The sequence below is a fragment of the Salvelinus sp. IW2-2015 genome, linkage group LG5 (genome assembly GCF_002910315.2).
Source record: "Salvelinus sp. IW2-2015 linkage group LG5, ASM291031v2, whole genome shotgun sequence".
Lineage (NCBI taxonomy): Eukaryota > Metazoa > Chordata > Actinopteri > Salmoniformes > Salmonidae > Salvelinus > Salvelinus sp. IW2-2015.
The window spans coordinates 25,566,937-25,586,721 of record NC_036844.1 but is presented as its reverse complement, the minus strand read 5'-3'; the positions used below and the strand labels follow the sequence as shown (position 1 = coordinate 25,586,721).

The following is a 19,785-nucleotide window of genomic DNA, read 5'->3' as shown; positions in this document are numbered from 1 at the left end:
CTGACTGCCCACGTGTCGTTTTCGGAATTCGTCAGAAACAAAGTTGCTAACTAGCTAGCTATTTTAAGCAATGAAACGTTACGAAGTGTTGTAAATATGTTTCTATAATCGGCAAAGAGGACGCCCGATGGCAATAATGTAGGTAGCTATTTTACGAGTATAGGTCAGAGGTAGAATCATTCACGTTGCAGAACGCATCTTACATGCATGAATTAGCGTCGTTAGCAACATCTATCTCCATACACGGAATGCAAGGCAGCTAGCTAGCTAATATGCGTCAATTGAAAAACAGAATAACGTTTAATATCCTCTCTGGTGAAGGATCCATTAGCTAGATTGCTATTCTTGCCGACAGCGAACGGTCATTGAGGCCGGCCTGTTTGATTTCACGATGATGCTTGTTAGGTCGAACACACATTTTTAACACTCAACTGCAGCTACCGTGGTCAATTGTTGTGAGCTCATTTTGAGTAGGATAATACTGTAGCAGCTAGCAGAATCAAATAATATTACAACGATGAATCAAAGAAGATTTATCAACCATAACACAGACTCAGTGAATGAAGATCTCACGGGGCAACAAACACATGGTAATAGAGCACACTTACGGTTTTGTGTAGGACACAGCTTTGGTCAACATTGACTTTTCGTAGCAGATTAGGAAAAGGGTTAGGGTTACCTAACATATACATTTTACGTCAATTTGACAAAAGCTGTATCCCTTCTAGACATGACCCTTGCTTACATAGACTACACACTTATCTGAAAACGTTCGATTTCCGGTTGGCAAAGGTGGTCCCTGTAGTGCCTGATCCCAGACCCAGTATTGACACTGGAATGTAAACCAAGACATGTTTGGACATTTTTTATCCATATAGAAACCCCAACCAAGACTAACTATCAAAATAAGGCATTTTTGACAAGTAGTCAACATGCCCATCCAGCTCCCACAGTAGGCACTTTTGTGTTGATTATTTTTGCTTTGACATTTTTCACTTGCAGATACTGTTGTCCCGGAGACCCCAGAGCTCAAACGTCCCCCAGGGCCCGGCTCAGTGAGAGGCATGGAAAGCGTGGTACTAGACTCTGATTCAGATGAGGAGATATCAGGGTCTTCCATGATGTTGTCGGGGAAGTAAGTTAGTTGCTACCAAACTCATCTAAATAATGTAAATCAGACTACACCACTCTAGGTTTATACAGGGTCGAGGAAAGCATGTGTATTAATATATATCATCAAGATTCTACTAAAGTTAACCTGCCACAGGTCACATGGCTCCATCCGTCTTACCTGCACCAGGCCTTCAACACAAGGCATGTACAAGTGATTGGGGGGGATTTGTCACACCTGTGACATACTAATAGGCAGGTGGATGTACTGGTGCCATACACACATTTTCTACTGCTTGAGCTCCTTTCAGGGACCTATTTCAGTCCAAGTTAAGTACTGGACACACACTAATCAAATCGTGAGGATTTCTTTTTTTATGATTCAAGACTCATGCTTTCTTTGATAAAGGAGTCTGGAAAAGGAAGCCGTTACGGGTGCTGTTATCATACTGTCAGATGAGGAGGGAGAGGAGATGAGAACCTCTCTACAGAGAAATGGCAGCCAGCTCCCCAAAAACATATCGGGAAGTCAAGGTGAGGGTTCATTAATCCTATCCCTGGCCTTAATACTTGCTGTTGCACAATTACATGCACAGTGATGCAATCTATACTATTGAATGGAATGGAATCTTCTGTTTCATGTTCTGTAGCCTGCTCTGTGACATGGAGGTCAATGAGTTAGTGAAACGTTAGCCCATTCATAGAGGCTAACTACCTTTAGTGCCAATTGATGATAGTATCTTCTGGCCGAGGGAGTTTTGTTAAGAACCCTGACACTTGCTCTAAATATTAACACKCATCGCWTGCGGTACAGTTTTGGAAACATACGGTTAAATTACTGCACACCTTTTTATAGGGTTAGGGTTTCCACATGGCCATAAATCCATGTTGCAGCGCTTGTTTACAGAAAACAGAAGGAAGACAGTCAACTACTTGTGTTAATTAGCTATCTCTGAACACCTGTGTGTGTTACAGAAGAAGGACGTCAGAAACGTGTTGTAACTGTGTTAAAACTGTGTACAGTAAGTGTATATTTTCCATTTGTGAAATGACTTTGCTGTGCTATGAAAGTAGAGGGCTTTATGGTTCTAGAACCGTACCAATGAGAATCGATTCACTTTTTAGATGGCTATTTTGGATGCCAGAGCCAGTTTACCTCTGAATATAACATAAAGTCCTTGGATGTTAAAGGAGTAGGCTTTAACAGTACATTCTTGGGTTAGAGAAACATGAAAAGTACATTTAACTGAGACTTCTATTCCCAGCAGCACAAACTAGATACAGTGTGGTGATGTTCACGCTGTGTTAATATGCCCCCTTAATGTCCTGCTTTAGACCCAGACCGGAAGAGGAGACTAGAGGTGTGTGACAGCTCCCAGCAGAGTGGCGCATCAAACTCCAGCAAGAAACCAGCCCTTGAGGAGGATTCAGTGGTGAGTCCAGCTGTCTGCACTCCTATCGCTCCTCCAGCTTCCCTGACACCCCAAACCGGGGAGGGGGGGTGCATATTCAGTTTACACCTGACATGTGAGATCTGTGTTGAGCTAGAGATTTACTAAAGCAATTTAGCAACAGTGCCACGCTCATGGGTACAAGAGCTGCATGGCCCACCTGAGATTCTGACCTCCAGGTTATCAGGTTATTACCCTGACCAAGATGATGTACTACCACCCTGCTTGTTCATGTATTATCTGTCTTCTCCAGTAGAGAGGGGGTAGGCTTGCATGGGGAGGAGCTCTCAGTCTAATTGGTCTGCCTGCCTTGGGACTTCATGCTCCAGTGTGTTTCTGTCCCGCCAGACAGATGATTCTGAGGATGAGGGTCCAGAGCCCAGCTGGAAGAGCCAGGAGGACATGGTGAGGAAACTGCAGACTAAGTTTCCCCGTCTGGTCAAGGAGGTGAGGCTTCCATCGGCTGTAGAATCCCACTCTGCCAACAACAGGCCCTGTGTTCTCCCTCACTGCAGTTCCACAACACATTCATCAGTGCCTTAAATGTTTGGCAAATGTGAACTAATATTGTTTGAAATGAGTGGGAGTTGCATATTAATAATTTATTTTGACAAAAGGTGTTTTGTTTACGACTATCTGTTTGTCTTATCCTGCATACACACAGGAGCTTAGAGAAGTGCTTCTCGAGCATGATTGGCACTTTGAGGACACCCTAGAAGCACTGCACATGTTTTCAGAGGAGGGTGAGAGTTTTGTGTTTCATGGTGTCTCTCTCTGTCTCCGTGTGTTTCATGGTGTCTCTCTCTGTCTCCGTGTGTTTCATGGTGTCTCTCTCTGTCTGCGTGTGTTTCATGGTGTGTGTTACTGTCTGTGTGTGTGTCTCTCTCTCTCTCTCTCTCTCTCTCTCTCTGCTCTCTCCTCTCTCCGTATGCGCGTCGTCTCTCTCTGTATGCGCGTCTCTCTCTCTCTCTCTCTCTCTGTAGCTCTCTGCCTCGTCTTCTTATGCGTTGCGTCTCGTCTCTCTCTTTCTGTATTGCGTGTCTCTCTCTCTCCTTTCTGTGTATGCGTGTGTCTCTCTCTCTCTCTTCTGTACTGCGTGTTCTCTCTCTCTCTCTCTCTCTCCTTCTTCGTATGCGTGTTCTCTCTCTCTCTCTCTGTATGCGTGTGTCTCTCTTCTCCTCTCTCTCTTTCTGTATGCGTGTCTCTCTCTCTCTCTGTATGCGTGTGTGTCTCTCTCTCTCTGTATGCCGTGTGTCTCTCTCTCTCTCTCTGTATGCGTGTCTCTCTCTCTCTGTATGCGTGTCTCTCTCTCTCTCTCTCTGTATGCGGTTCCTCTCTCTCCTCTCTCTCTCGTCTCTCTCTCTCTCTCTCTGTATGCGTGTGTGTCTTCTCTCTCTCTCCTCTGTATGCGTGTCTCCTCTCTCTCTGTATGCGTGTGTGTCTCTCTCTCTCTGTAGCGTGTGTCTCTCCTCTCTCTCTCTCTCGTATGCGTGTGTGTCTCTCTCTCTGTATGCGCGTGTGTGTGTCTCTCTCTGTAGCGTGCCTCTCTCTCTCTCTCTGTTGCTGTGTTGTCTCTCTCTGCGTGTGTTTCATGGTGTGTGTGTGTGTGTCTCTCTCTGTCTGTGTGTGTTTCATGGTGTGTGTGTGTGTGTGTCTCTCTCTCTCTGCGTGTGTTTCATGTGTGTGTGTGTCTCGTGTGTCTCTCTCTATCTCTGTGTGTTTCATGGTGTGTGTGTGTCTCTCTCTGTCAGCGTGTGTTTCATGGTGTGTGTGTGTGTGTATGTGTCTCTCTCTGTCTCTGTGTGTTTCATGTGTGTGTGTATCTCCTTGTGTTTCGTGGTGTGTGTCCTCTCTCTGTCTCGTGTGTTTCATGGTGTGTGTATCTCCTTGTGTTTCGTGGTGTGGTATGTGTCTCTCTCTGTCTCCGTGTGTTTCATGGTGTGTGTCTCCGTGTGTTTCATGGTGTGTGTGTGTGTGTGTCTTTCTCTGTCTCTGTGTGTTTCATGGTGTGTGTGTGTGTGTCTCTGTGTGTTTCATTGTGTGTGTGTCTCTCTCTGTCTCCGTGTGTTTCATGGTGTGCCTGTTCTTGAGTGAATCCGTGTATATAAAACCAAAACATTATCTTAAGGAGCTAGATAAGTCCCTTGCTGTCTTGCAGCCATAGTTTCCTGTGTTGTTTTAAGTCAATGTATGTAGGTAGCCCAACATCCCTTCCAGGAACTGCAGACTGATTCTGTTTCCTTCATCAGGGGGGAGGTCCAGTCAAGGGGATACCCAGGCATCATCATCAGCTAGTTCAGCCCCCCAAGCCTCAGCACATCAGGCAGGCCCAGCAGCCGAACCCCCTGGTTGTCCCACATCACTACCTCACAAGCCTCCCAGTGGGACCGGAGAGAAGCCCATCAGTAGGCCGACCAAAGGAGCAGACAGAAGGAGGAGGGTGATTCCAGAGCCAGGCACCAGCTCTGAAGACGAGGCCAGTGATGACTTTGATGAATCTGCTGAGGGCGTGGAGCTGAACTCTGATAGCTCAGATCAGGAGGTTGGAACAAGGTCTCTTGTGAAGGACCAGATCCTCAGGTTCTTCCAGGAGGCATCGCTGGATGAGCTGTCTCTCATCTCTGGCTGCTCTGTGAAGAAGGCCCAGAGGATTGTCGAGCTGCGCCCATTTAACGAGTGGGAGGATCTGGTGAGGGGCATAATGAACTTGTGTGCAATGATATGAACACACACTGACATCTCTGGGTTCCAATTGAAGGCTGACTGGGCTACATCAGAACAACCGGAGTGTAACCTTGTGGGTAATTGATTGTGTGTTTCCCCCAGTTGGATGCTCTTGACAGAGGGAACGGCCTCTCCACTGATCTGGTGCAGGGCTGCCGTGTGGTCCTGAGAGAACGGGACGTTGTGCGCAGCCTCATGACCAAGTGTGAGAAAATCGCCAACAAGATGATGCAGGATGTGACCCAAGTGGTGGAGAGGGACAAGGGCTCCCAGAAACAGCCTGAGATCCTCAACGGGAAGTGGGTTGAGCTGCTGTTTTTATACTAATCTCACTGACATACACACGTTCAGGTAGTTATGTAGAATGATTTTTGTCAACAACATGATCTCATACATGTACACAGGCAGTCTTGAACAGTCTTTTTGTCATTACTGAGTTTCCTGTGTTACTATGTCCTCTCCAGATACCAGTTGAAGCCTTATCAGCTCATTGGTCAAAATTGGCTGACCCTGCTCCATCAGAACAACCTGAGTGGAATCCTTGCTGATGAGATGGTGAGTTGTTATTCCTGACTAGTCTCCAACAGCTTATCTCAGATCCTCTTAATCCTGTGTTAATGTGACTGGGAAGCAGGCAAAACTTTTTGTTGTGCCAAGTCGGTCTCTGAAAGGTAGATCTTCTGTAATGCATCACCTCCTGTCTTTTGTTGGCAGGGTTTGGGGAAGACCATCCAGGCCATCTCGTTCCTGGCCAGCCTGTACCAGGAGGGCAATAAGGGCCCACATCTCCTCACTGTACCTGCCTCCACACTGGGTGAGCTTTAGCAGTAGTGCAGCACACACAGATTGCATGATGCCTTGAGATCTGCATAGAAAAAATATTCAAGTGTAACTTTCCTATCCTTTTAAGATGTTTTTTTTTAACAGATTTTTCTTCTCTGTTGCAGATAATTGGGTGCGGGAGCTGAATCTGTGGTGTCCCAGGCTCAAAGTCCTGGTGTACTATGGTGAGTGTATCTTCTATTCATTCTGAATGGCGTGACTCATCAGACTGTGGTTGTCATGGTTCAGGCTTTTTGTTTGTTTGATTATACAGACTTCAACCCGTTGGTTTTAGTCACCATGAGTGACAGAATGACTAAATATAGATAGTCCTATTTATATTGTGTGTGTGTGTCTAGGGTCTGTGGAGGATCGCAAGTACCTTCGATATGATATTCTCAACAGACAGGTCGACTACAACATCATCATTTCCACGTAAGTCTAAAATCTGAGAAATGACTGTTATGCAAGAATGACGGGGGCGGCGAGGTGAAAGAAATCTGTCTGTGCCCTTGAGCAAGACACCTAACTCTAATTGCTCTGGATAACAGTGTCTGCTAAGTGTTATTTAGTTTTCTATTTTATACTTGGAACTGCACTTGAGTCTAGTATTCTACAGGTTCACATCCTACTGTCTTAGCTACTGTGTGTCTTCTGAGCAAGACACTTAGCCCTAAGTGCCTCAGGTAATATCCAGCAGAATTAGTGGCGATCTTGTAAAACCATCAGCCGTGTAAGTCACCCCGGCTGGGCTTCTGCTAACATGATCATATATTCAGCGTTTGACTAAACCTGAAAGGTTCCGTGTTAGCTGTACCTGTGACTCGTTCATACTTCATGGTAATCAAGCGGTTGTCATGCCTCACAGACCACTGAGGACCTTGTGTGTTTGGCATGGCTCCTTGAGCTGCTGTATTTTTGCTGCCAGGTACGCTCTGACCACCAGCAACGACAACGACCGCAGCCTGTTCCGAAAGCTCAAACTGGAGTACGCCGTGTTCGATGAGGGCCACATGCTGAAGAACATGAGCTCGCTGCGCTACCGCCACCTCATGGCCATCAACGTAAGTACATTGCAGGGGTGGGGGTCACCTTGGCTGATAACAGCCATTATTGATTGGCGTGATAATGATTTTAAGATACATTTTAATGTTAGCCTCTCAACTGTTCCGCTTCCTGCATGAGCAATGTCTTGTTTGTCTCCTGTGAGTCACCCCACTTTCTTCCTTTTCACTGCAGTGCATTCTGACACTTTTTGTCATGGTGCTATACAATGTACTACACTGCTCAAAAAAGTAAAGGGAACACTTAAACAACACAATGTAACTCCAAGTCAATCACACTTCTGTGAAATCAAACTGTCCACTTAGGAAGCAACACTGATTGACAATAAATTTCACATGCTGTTGTGCAAATGGAATAGACAAAAGGTGGAAATTATAGGCAATTAGCAAGACACCCCCAATAAAGGAGTGGTTCTGCAGGTGGTGACCACACATCTTCTTCAGTTCCTATGCTTCCTGCTGATGTTTTGGTCACTTTTGAATGCTGGGGTGCTTTCACTCAGTGGTAGCATGAGACGGAGTCTACAACCCACACAAGTGGCTCAGGTAGTGCAGCTCATCCAGGATGGCACATCAATGCGAGCTGTGGCAAGAAGGTTTGCTGTGTCTGTCAGCGTAGTGTCCAGAGCATGGAGGCGCTACCAGGAGACAGGCCAGTACATCAGGAGACGTGGAGGAGGCGTAGGAGGGCAACAACCCAGCAGCAGGACCGCTACCTCCGCCTTTGCAGAGAGCAGGGACACTGCCAGAGCCTGCAAAATGACCTCCAGCAGGCCACAAATGTGCATGTGTCTGCTCAAACGGTCAGAAACAGACTCCATGAGGGTGGTATGAGGGCCACATCCACAGGTGGGGGTTGTGCTTACAGCCCAACACCGTGCAGACGTTTGGCATTTGCCAGAGAACACCAAGATTGGAAAATTCGCCACTGGCGCCCTGTGCTCTTCACAGATGAGAAGCGTTCACTGAGACAACTGAGCACATGTGACAGACGTGACAGAGTCTGGAGACGCCGTGGAGAACGTTCTGCTGCCTCAACATCCTCCAGCATGACCGGTTTGCCGGTGGTCAGTCATGGTGTGGGGTGGCATTTCTTTTGGGGCCGCACAGCCCCTCATGTGCTCGCCAGAGGTAGCCTGACTGCCAATAGGTACCGAGATGAGATCCTCAGAGCCCTTGTGAGACCATATGCTGACACATGCACATTTGTGGCCTGCTGGAGGTCATTGCAGGGCTCTGGCAGTGCTCCTCCTGCTCAAAGGCGGAGGTAGCGGTCCTGCTGCTGGGTTGTTGCCCTCCTACGACCTCCTCCACGTCTCCTGATGTACTGGCCTGTCTCCTGGTAGCGCCTCCATGCTCTGGACACTACGCTGACAGACACAGCAAACCTTCTTGCCACAGCTCGCATTGATGTGCCATCCTGGATGAGCTGCACTACCTGAGCCACTTGTGTGGGTTGTAGACTCCGTCTCATGCTACCACTTGAGTGAGAGCACTGCCAGCATTCAAAAGTGACCAAAACATCAGCCAGGAAGCATAGGAACTGAGAAGTGGTCTGTGGTCACCACCTGCAGAATCACTCCTTTATTGGGGGTGTCTTGCTAATTGCCTATAATTTCCACCTTTTGTCTATTCCATTTGCACAACAGCATGTGAAATGTATTGTCAATCAGTGTTGCTTCCTAAGTGGACAGTTTGATTTCACAGAAGTGTGATTGACTTGGAGGTACATTGTGTTGTTTAAGTGTTCCCTTTATTTTTTTTGAGCAGTGTATATTCATCTAATCAGATTTGATTTTGATGTGATCTCAGGCTAAGTACCGTCTGCTGCTGACTGGGACTCCAGTGCAGAACAACCTCCTGGAGCTCATGTCCCTGCTCAACTTCATCATGCCCGATATGTTCTCCAGCAGCACTTCACAGCTCGCCAATATGTTTGCCATGGTGAGGCTAGAACACATGCTATACGGGATCACTCCAGATATATTTGTCTTAGTATGCAGCAAATTTGACTCATCCGGTCAAAAAGTCTAGCTAATATAAGCCCACTGGCTATGCTAAGATTTCCTTTGGAGAGATGTCATCTTTTATTTCCTGTCAGAAATCATCAGAGGAGCAGAGCAGCTTTGAGATGGAGAGGATCTCTCATGCCAAACTGATCATGAAACCCTTCATCCTCAGACGTGTCAAGAGTGAGGTACGGAACCGCTCGGTCTAAACTCATTACCAGATAGGGTTATGGCATGACTTGGGACAGTGATATATCCTCTACCACGGTACTTCATACTTGTATACTATTGTGCATTGTTTTCATGGTTCATTTAGAGTTCTACTGTGCTATTTTCTTAGGGGCTAATCTATAACTTCAGATTTCCCCGTAGTCTCCCATTGACATCAATGCATGACTAAGGGAAAATTCTATTTAAGTGGAAGTTAGGATTCGTCCCAAAGAGACGTTCGGTTGACGTATGACTGGATCGACTTGCGTCTCTGCCTCAGGTGCTGAAGCAGCTCCCAGCCAAAGAGGAGAAGGTGGAATTCTGTGCCATGAGTGACCAGCAGCAGCAGCTCTACAATGCCTTAATGCAGAAGCTCAAGGGATCCACCAATGGAGAGAGTATGTTAGGGAGAGGAGGAAGGCATCTGGTTCATTTGAAAAGTGATGGAAGGCCTAAGAGAACATTAAATAGCAACACAAGTAGAATTTTAAGGTGCATCGATTATCTGATTTAAAACCATATGTTGCCCATGTGTCCTCCACAGAGAGAGAACTGACCAATGTGATGATGCAGTTGAGGAAGATGGCAAATCATCCACTGCTGCACCGGGAGCATTATACCACTACCAAACTGGCTGCTATGAGTCAACTCATGCTCAAGGTCAGACCTGAAAACTTACTGGTGTTTGAAGAGAATGTTTTGAATGGGTTTGTAACTGCTATTGACAGCTCCCCTCCACTAATATGATAGCTACWGCTGTTTTGTCTGCTGTTGATGGGGCTGTCGGAAAGCTAAGGGCATTACATTGGGTATTTTCGTCAGTCTGTGATTGCTTTGACTCGGTTTGACCCTTAACCCCATCAGGAGCCGACCCACTGTGAAGCAGACCCAGCACTGATCAAGGAGGACATGGAGGTCATGACAGACTTTGAGCTGCATCGACTTTGTCTTCAGTACCCGTCCGTACAAGACTATCAGCTGGACACAGACATGCTCCTGGACTCAGGAAAACTCAGCCTGCTCACACAGCTTCTGGCCTCTCTCAAAACCAAGGTTTGAAAGCTACAGTGGAAGTGGCTCAATTGGAGACAGCATTTTTATTATGCACTATTAAGCCTTGCCCGTAGTGATCCAGCTCCAGTCTTCTCCATCTCTCTCCCTGGTGGTTTCTTCACCCCCCCATAAAACCAGTCACCCTTTTATTCCCCATTCCTCTACCTGTCAGACACTTCATCTCTTCCCTGCTCTCAATTACAATCACTCTTTTCTTGGCTTTCCCCCCCTTCCAACATGCAGTCAACCACATCTCTATATTTCTCTTTCTCGCTCTTTCTTTCTCTCTGATCCCTCCGGTCCTGTAGTTATTAATCACAGTGACTGTGTTTCTGTGTCAGGGGGATAGAGTGGTGCTCTTCAGCCAGTTCACCATGATGCTGGACATTCTAGAGGTGTTCCTGAAGCACTTGAAGCATCACTACATTCGACTGGATGGATCAACGCCCATGTCTGACAGGTAGGACGTTGAACTCTGTCCATACAGCCGCAAGGCAATTTTTTCCCCCCTGTACTTACCATTCTGTTCAATGAGTGTCTATAGCACAGGCTGTAATTTATCTCCTAATAGGATATGACAGGCCTTAGTCAATTGGGAATGGATTGATACGTAGTAGAGACTGAAAATGGTCACAACCAGGGTTTTTTCCAAGGACTCTGAACATTATGTAAATTAAACTGTTAATCACAATTTTGTTTTATTATACTTATTAATAGAAATGTCTTAATGTCCATAAATACCTTTATGGACATTAATAGATCTGTTAATTCTCCCATCCTCTTGTAGAATCGTGCTGATTGACCAGTACAACACAGAGTTGGACATCTTTGTGTTCTTGATGTCTACTAAGGCTGGTGGCCTGGGCATCAACCTGACCTCAGCCAATGTGGTCATCTTGCACGACATTGACTGCAACCCCTACAACGATAAGCAGGCCGAGGACCGCTGTCACCGTGTCGGACAGACAAGGTCAGTGAGGATCGGGAAACTATGTTTTCCCACAAGCAGTTTGCTAACGTTACCCGCCATACCCAGGCTATGCGCTTCCTTTGAGCTTGTGTTGCTCATACAGTAGATGTGAGTGTATATACCCTGTAGTAAAATTCTGGCATCTTTATGTTGCAGGACTGTGAAGGTGATCAAGCTGATCAGTAAGGACTCTATAGAGGATGGCATGCTCCGCATCGGTCAGAAGAAACTCAAACTGGAGCAGGATATGACTGCTTCCGAGTCCCAGGACGGTGAGCTCATTATTCCCTCCTATCTCTCACATTAACCACCATATACTGTACCGCGCATGCCGATACCAACACATACCAACATTCATTTTCATATAGCCTGCCAATGAACATATTCACTGACAGTCGATAGATAGATTTTACTGGCTAAAACTAGATGCATTTCCTTTGTCAGGAGATGAGGACTCGATACCAGAAGACATGGCCTCCCTTCTGAAGGCATCACTGGGGCTGTGAGGATGTATCTATTTGTCTGGAGGGGTMCTCAAGGTTGTCAATTGTCAGGGCATTCAGAGCCATGGATGCCGCATGTCTCCTCTTATCTTCACTGTACTGTATGTACAAATAGTTTCTTAAGTTCAATGCCTTATGATGTTTCTAAGAAATTTTGTGTCACTGTTGCAACAATTTCTAATAAAAGATTACAAGCAGTGATGTCCAATTTTCCATGATTTTATGTGGGCTACATTTTGAAGCGCAGGCGCAGTCTGGATGGCTGAGCAACTGCATTGCAGTGATGATCATTCTGAACACAGCGGGAAGATTCGAATAGTGCTAGCTACCAAGACGGAGGTCGTAGAAAACAATAGGCAGAACATTACATTAGCCAACAGCTGTTTTCCACGTCTAAAAGTAGCCAACTCGGAAACGTAATGTAAGTTACTCTCAATATGACTGCGATTTTTTTAACGTCAGAACATGTTTTACAAACCGGTGATCTTGTGTAGATTCAGATAAACTAACGTTAGCTAATTTAGCTAGTTAGCCAGCGTTGTGAATGGTTCTCGAAATTCATAACTTACTTGATTGAACTAGTATGGATAGACGGTCTATGAGATTGGCTTGATTAACTAACCTAGATAGCTAGCTATGTATTTTCACTTAGTAATCTTGTTCCAAAATCTTTGCATAACTACTGTAACAAAGTTGACAAGAACGAACACAAGACAAAGCTTCATAGCTACTATATGCTTTAAAAAAAACGATATTGTCAATTTTGTTACTTCCGTTTTATTTGTAACTAGCAAGCTATCTAACATGTGCCCTAGTATAAACTGTATCGTGAAATTGATACATGTATAGCTACATATATTAATCTATACATTCATCCGGTAAAGTCCAGCTAAGTCATTACGAAAGGAATAATAATTCTAAGGTTATACCGTTATGTACCTAAAGCATCGTTTAAAAAAAAAAAAAAAGATAAATGACAAACATCGTTGTAATCAACTCTTATATTTTCGGCTATTTAATTTATTTGGGGTAACAGACATTTACAACAAAATGTACAATGTGGACCCAGAGGATATCACTTGAAAGTATTAATTAAAACGCTTGTTTCCAAAGTGGTCCTCGATGGTAAAAACAATAACACATATAATGATAAAAAGGCAAAACAAAATTACAAACAACCATAAATACATTAATTTATATTGACTTCCTAAAAAGTGGAACTATTCAATGCACTTTAACCTAAACTTAAAAATCAACCATATTAATTTCACATTAAAACAATCTATTCATTGCACACCATACCTATCATTCAAATAAATACTCCTGATCAGCAGTAGGGGGCACAAGGGGCAGTGATAAGGGAAGACGTATAGTATCCTAAATGATAGGGGAAGACGTGTAGTGGCCTAAACGGTAGGGGAAGACGTGTAGTGGCCTAAACGGTAGGGGGAGACGTGTAGTGGCCTAAACGATAGGGGGAGACGTGTAGTGGCCTAAACGATAGGGGGAGACGTGTAGTGGCCTAAACGATAGGGGGAGACGTTAGTGGCCTTAAACGATAGGGGAGACGTGTAGTGGCCTAAATGCCTGAGCTTAAGGTACAGTGCCTTCAGAAAGTATTCATACCCCATGATTTATTCCACGTTGTTACAACCTAGATTCAAAATTGATGTTGATTTTTTTTCTCACACATGTAAACACAATACCCCACAATGACTGTGAAAACATGTTTTTATAATTTTTTGAAATTGTATTGAAAATTAAATAAAGAGCTTTAATTTACATAAGTATTCACACCCCTTTGCTATGACACTCCAAATTGAGCTCAGGTGCATCCAATTTCCATTGATCACACTTGAGATGTGATTACAACTTGGTTGGAGTCCACCTGTGAACAATTCAATTGTTTCGACATGATTTAGAAAGAAACACACCAGTCTATATAAGGTCCCACAGTTGACAGTGCATGTCGGGCCCGAGGGGTTCGTGCTGATTGTACAGCGATTGTGACAGCCGGTTAAATGGCTTGCCTTTGGAAGGCAAGAACAATATGTTTGTCAGGAGAGGTGCAGTATTATCATAAGGAGACATATACTTGGAATACGGAGGAGGAATTGAGGGAGAAAGAGGCAGATGAGATCTAAGAGGGAGGAAGAGGGTGAGCTTGAGTCGGTTAAAAATGTCAGGAAAATAAATGGAAGTGAATGAGGTCAAAGTATCGTAAGTGGTAGGTGTGGGGAAGTTCTCGGAGCCCAGTTTCAGGGTGGGTGACGAGTTGGGTGCTGTGGAATTGGTGAGGGTAATCAGAAGTGGTCTTGTGATAATTGTTTGTATTTCTGCTGGTCAGAGGGAGATGGTGCTCCGTGTTAAATGAATGGGGGCAAGAAATGTGAATTGTTTTGCTCTCAAGAAAAGGGTGTGATTTGAAAGGAGTGATTTACTGGGGTAGCAGCAAATGTTATGGAACTACCCAAACTGCCTAGAGCTGGCCGTCCAACCCAACTGAGCAACTGGGAAGAAGGACCTTGGTCAGGGAGGTGACCAAGAACCCAATGACCACTCTGACAGAACTACAGAGTTCCTTGGCTGAGATGGAAGAACTTGCCAGCAGGACAACAGTCTTTTTATTGTGGAATTATTAGATTACATGTTAGATATTGCTGTATTGTTGGAACTAGAAGCACAAGCATTTCACTACACTCGCAATAACATCTGCTAACCATCTGTATGTGACCAATAAGATTTGATTTGACCAATCTGTGCTTCATGGGAGAGTGGCCAGACGGGAGCCACTCCTGAGAAAAAAGCACATGACAGCACGCCTAGAGTTTGCAAAAATGCACGTGAAAGACTGAGAAGACAAAATATTCTATGGTCTGATTAGACARAAATTTTACTCTTTGGCCTGAATGCAAAACGCTATGCCTGGCGAAAACGCTATGGGGATGCTTTTCCGCGGTCAGGGACTGGGAGACTGGTAAGGAACAATGAATGGCGCCGAATACAGGCACATCCTTGATGAGAACCTGCTTCAGAGTGCAAATTACCTTAGACTGGGGGCGAAGATTTACATTCCAACAGGACAATGAGCCAAAGCAATGCTGGAATTGCTTCAGAACGTGGACGTTTTTGAGTGGCCCAGCCAAAGCCCATTCTTGAATCCCATTTGAAAATCTGTGTAAAGACTTGAAGATTGCAGTTTACCGCTGCTCCCCATCTAATTTAACAGAGCTTGTGAAAATCAGCAAGGAAGAATAGAAGAAAATCCCCAAAACCAGATTTGCAAAGTTGATAGACACCGTTGACGACTCAAAGCTGTAATCGCTACTAAAGATGCTTCTACAAAGTATCGACTCGGGTGTGAATACTTCTATATTTAATTTTCTACATATTTGAAACAATTTCTAAACATGTTTTCACTTTGTCATTATGAGTTATTGTGTGTAGAAGGGTAAAYWTTTTTTTTATCCATTTTGAATTTGGGCTGTAACACAACAAAATGTGGAGTAAGACTTTATGAATACTTTATGAAGGCACTGTATTCAAGATTCATATGTCAAAATGGCCATTGAATGAACAGCAGGAAATCTTCCAGATTTATTTCATTTTATTGAGCAGCACAGTCTTTACCATATTCTTCTTTTTCATCAATATGAGTCATTGCGGGTTTAAGGATATAATCCTGCATTTGAACGACAGGATTTCATCCATCAGACAGATCTTGGAGCTGCGGGCAATTGGTATGATGATCTGGTGCATACGGGGCATGTCTCTTGTCGAAGGGATAACTTTTATCTTATGTAGTTAGTGTTTCAGCTAACAGAGAAGAGAGCTCACCTCATCAAACAGAAACTCAGTGGTTTTCTGACAGCATCAGGTAATACATCACCTTCTTGAAACGTAACTTAAAATGTAAGGCTTATATTCAGCAAAATATCATGATAAGCGGATCATTCTAGGGAAGATGGGACAAATGTCCTTTCAATAGATGGACTCCTTGATCAGTTTGAATAATGTGTTGGCTGCCAAAAAGACCTACTGAAGAATTTAAAGGTATTGCATACATGCTTCACATTCTTTCTAGACAGGTCCTTTTTAGCTTGTCTGGATTGCAATATCTTAAAGTATGCTATTTGTCCTTTATGTCAGTTGTGAAATCTGAGTTGTAATTGTAACCCTGGACTGATGGTGATTGACTTATTTTTGTCACAGGAACTAGAGGAGTGCTTCCTGAAGGAGGTGCAGGATGGAAAGCAGCTTAGGGTCAACATGCCAAGGAAAGGGACAGCCAGCTGTCCAGTAAGAATACTGTGTGTGTTGTAGGATGTTGTAACAGGAGAAGCTACAGAGTACCAACCAAATGAATTGTAAATGTTTTGTCCTATATATATTTTTTAATCTCCTTTGATACCCCAGTGGAAGAGGGGGTATCAGTGAGACAGAGTGGATGTGCAACCAACCCAGCAGGAGCACCCCAGGAAAACCTCCAAGAACCAGATCAGAGAGATGGAATTCATCAACTACCCAGAGTTTAAGACCATCCCTCAGTGAGTCCCCCTCAGTAACACATGGTCATCCATATACTTTAGTGCAGTTTTATTTAAGATGTTACTGCAGATCTGGCAGTTTTACCAGTAAAATAAATACATGTTTATAATATCTCTTTCCTCTATCACTCTTTTCCTTTGTATCACTCACTCTTTTCTCTTGGTACATGAAAGGCCGTGTGACATATGTCCAGCTGAATGCTTCTGTGGAAAGCATTAACACAGCCGTAACAGGGAAGTAAAAAGTCCTGCACCTGCCAGTAAAAACCCTGAATAATGCCACACGCAAGCTTCATCAGCGATTTTAAGGAGGACGACACAAAAGGTACCTCACTCAAACTACAGTTCTAAAGAAGGGTTTGTACTTTCCTTCCCTATGACACAAAACACGGTTGATCATTGCTGTTGTAGGAGTTGTGTTAATTCTTCCAAGAAAGGGACATTATGTTCTGATCCAGATATTGTTTTGACAACATTTGGTCAAGGATGGCCGCCTGGGTACTGATGGGAACTAACTTACTTCCTGTCTCAATACTCCTGTGTTCCCCTACAGGTCTACTTTTCATTGTAGAGGCGGACATTAAAGAGTTCACTTGGATGAAAGTGGACAAGCGCTTCCAGGGCATCCTCAACATGCTACGTCACGGCCAGCATCTGCGAGGAGGTTTCACACGCTACGTCCTGCTGTGAAAAGAGCTGAGATGGAGAAATGGAGTTTGTCATTGAGCTTGCCTTGAAGATGTTGATTTGTCCTCTGTCCTCAACATACAGTCAGGTCCATAATTATTGGCACCCTTGATAAAGGGTGGTGTTGTATGTGTCGAACTGCTATGCTTTATCTTGGCCAGGTCGCGGTTGTAAATGTGAACTTGTTCTCAACTAGCCTACCTGGTTAAATAAAGGTGAAATAAATAAAAAAGATGAGCAAAAAAGAAATTTTGTGTAAAGGGGAATTGCAGTTAATGTGATTTTCCTGCTTTCTGTTTATATTTCAACACTGAGGTGGAAATTACACCTGGTTGCCTCGGCCAGGTGGCTGAAACTTGGCCGCAAGTGGTTCTTCCAGTTAAACCATAACCCCAAGCATTAATCAATGTCCACAAGGAAATTGTTAATTGACCACAAAATCATTATATTGCAATGGCCATCTCAATGTCCAGACTTGAACCCCYATTGGAAACCTGTGGTTTGAATTGAAGAGGACAGTCTATAACAGCAGACAAAGGATATCAAGGATCTGGAAATATTCTGTATGGAGGAATGGTCTAAGATCCCCCCCCCAAACATGTTCTCCAATCTCATAAAATATTTTAGAAAMAGGCTGTGTTATCCTCGCAAGGGGAGGGTTCTAGAGTATTGAAAACAGATGCCAATAATTTTGACCCTTTGTTTAACAAAAAAATACTTGTTAAACAAAATCTCTTTCTCGGAGCAATTGTATAAAATATAATTTCCCCWAAAAAATTTGAGCACACACTATATACAGTTGAAGTCAGAAGTTTATATACACCTTAGCCAAATACATTTAAACTCAGTTTTTCACAATTCCTGACATTTAATCCTAGTAAAAATTCCCTGTCTTAGGTGAGTTAGGATCACCACTTTATTTTAAGAATGTGGAATGCCAGAATAATAGTAGAGATAATGACTTATTTAAGCTTTTATTCTTCTCATCACATTCCCAGTGTGTCAGAAGTTTACATACACTCAATTAGTATTTGGTAGCATTGCCTTGAAATTGTTTAACTTGGGTCAAATGTTTCGGGTAGCCTTCCACAAGCTCCCACTTTAGGTTGGATGAATTTTGGCCCATTCATCCTGACAGAGCTGGTGTAACTGAGTCAGGTTTGTAGGCCTCCTTGCTCGCACATGTTTTTTCAGTTCTGCCCACAAATGTTCTATAGGATTGAGGTCAGGGMTTTGTGATGGCCACTCCAATACCTTGACTTTGTTGTCCTTAAGTCGTTTTGCCACAACTTTGGAAGTATGCGTGGGGTCATTGTCCATTTGGAAGACCCATTTGCGACCAAGCTTTAACTTCCTGACTGATGTCTTGATGTTGCTTCAATATATCCACATAATTTTCCATCCTCATGATGCCATCTATTTTGTGAAGTGCACCAGTCACTCCTGCAGCAAAGCACTCCCACAACATGATGCTGCCACCCCCGTGCTTCACGGTTGGGATGGTGTTCTTCGGCTTGCAAGCCTCCCCCGTTTTCCTCCAAACATAACGATGGTCATTATGGCCAAACAGTTCTATTTTTGTTTAATCCGACAAGAGGACATTTCTCCAAAAAGTACGATCTTTGTCCCCATGTGCAGTTGCAAACCATAGTCTGGCTTTTTTTATGGCGGTTTTGGAGCAGTGGCTTCTTCCTTGCTGAGCGGCCTTTCAGGTTATGTCGATATAGGACTAGTTTTTACTGTGGCTATAGATATTTTTTTACCCGTTTCCTCCAGCATCTTCACAAGGTCCTTTGCTGTTGTTCTGGGATTGATTGAACCTTTCGCACCAAAGTACGTTCATCTCTGGGAGACAGAACGCGTCTCCTTCCTGAGTGGTATGACGGCTGCGTGGTCCCATGGTGTTTATACTTGCGTACTATTGTTTGTACAGATGAACGTGGTACCTTCAGGCATTTGGAAATTGCTCCCAAGGATGAACCAGACTTGTGGAGGTCTACAATTGTTTTTCTGAGGTCTTGGCTTTCTTTTGATTTTCCCATGATGTCAAGCAAAGAGGCACTGAGTTTGAAGGTAGGCCTTGAAATACATCCACAGGTACACCTCCAATTGACTCAAATAATGTCAATTAGCCTATCAGAAGCTTCTAAAGCCATGACATTTTCTGGAATTTTCCAAGCTGTTTAATGGCACAGTCATCTTAGTGTATGTAAACTTCTGACCTACTGGAATTGTGTCTGTAAACAAATGTTGCAAAAATATTTTGTGTATTGCACAAAGTAGTTATCTTCACCGACTTGCCAAAAGTATAGTTTGTTAACAAGATATTTGTGGAGTGGTTGAAAAACAAGTTTTAATGACTCCAACCTAAGTGTATGTAAACTTCCGACTTCAACTGTAGCTCAGTATGTATTTATTTCATAATATTTTTTTGCTCATCTTTATCAAGGGTTCCAAAAATGATGGACCTGACTAATCGGCTACAACAGGACAGTATTTACTGAGGGAGAGGGTGAAAATAAAACAACTCATTATACGGAGGACAGTGGTTGAGGCTCTTATAGCTTATGTGCCTGGTTTAGATCATTTATTTATGAGTCAGTTTTGCTTGCAACAAATGATTTATTTCAAACGT

General features: G+C 43.9%; 1 protein-coding gene and 1 pseudogene across 2 annotated transcripts; both read left to right on the top strand.

The window, feature by feature from the left end:
- Window positions 1-12,113, top strand: LOC111964103 (SWI/SNF-related matrix-associated actin-dependent regulator of chromatin subfamily A containing DEAD/H box 1B). Of its 2 annotated transcripts, none has more exons than XM_023987828.1 (22): window positions 1-138; window positions 1,003-1,135; window positions 1,520-1,644; window positions 2,446-2,543; window positions 2,910-3,008; window positions 3,226-3,304; window positions 4,811-5,250; window positions 5,388-5,584; window positions 5,750-5,840; window positions 6,000-6,099; window positions 6,233-6,292; window positions 6,467-6,542; window positions 7,036-7,171; window positions 8,984-9,115; window positions 9,273-9,368; window positions 9,671-9,788; window positions 9,935-10,050; window positions 10,255-10,443; window positions 10,785-10,903; window positions 11,231-11,413; window positions 11,570-11,685; window positions 11,858-12,113. In XM_023987828.1, exons 2-22 carry the CDS (start codon window positions 1,065-1,067, stop codon window positions 11,917-11,919), a joined length of 2,703 nt encoding a protein of 900 aa, XP_023843596.1. In that variant the 5' UTR covers window positions 1-138; window positions 1,003-1,064; the 3' UTR covers window positions 11,920-12,113. The 2 variants fall into 2 exon arrangements, with proteins under 2 accessions (XP_023843596.1, XP_023843595.1); XM_023987827.1 differs by having other exon boundaries at window positions 1-590.
- Window positions 12,114-15,568: 3,455 nt separating this feature from the next.
- Window positions 15,569-17,154, top strand: LOC111963693 (SKA complex subunit 1-like; annotated as a pseudogene).
- The last annotated feature ends 2,631 nt before the right edge of the window (window positions 17,155-19,785 follow it).

Coding starts and splice junctions, on each gene's coding strand:
- LOC111964103 (XM_023987827.1), top strand. CDS start 518: ATGAATCAAAGAAGATTTATCAACCATAACACAGACTCAGTGAATGAA. Junction 3,009..3,225: donor TTCCCCGTCTGGTCAAGGAG/GTGAGGCTTCCA, acceptor GCATACACACAG/GAGCTTAGAGAAGTGCTTCT. Junction 10,051..10,254: donor TGAGTCAACTCATGCTCAAG/GTCAGACCTGAA, acceptor TAACCCCATCAG/GAGCCGACCCACTGTGAAGC.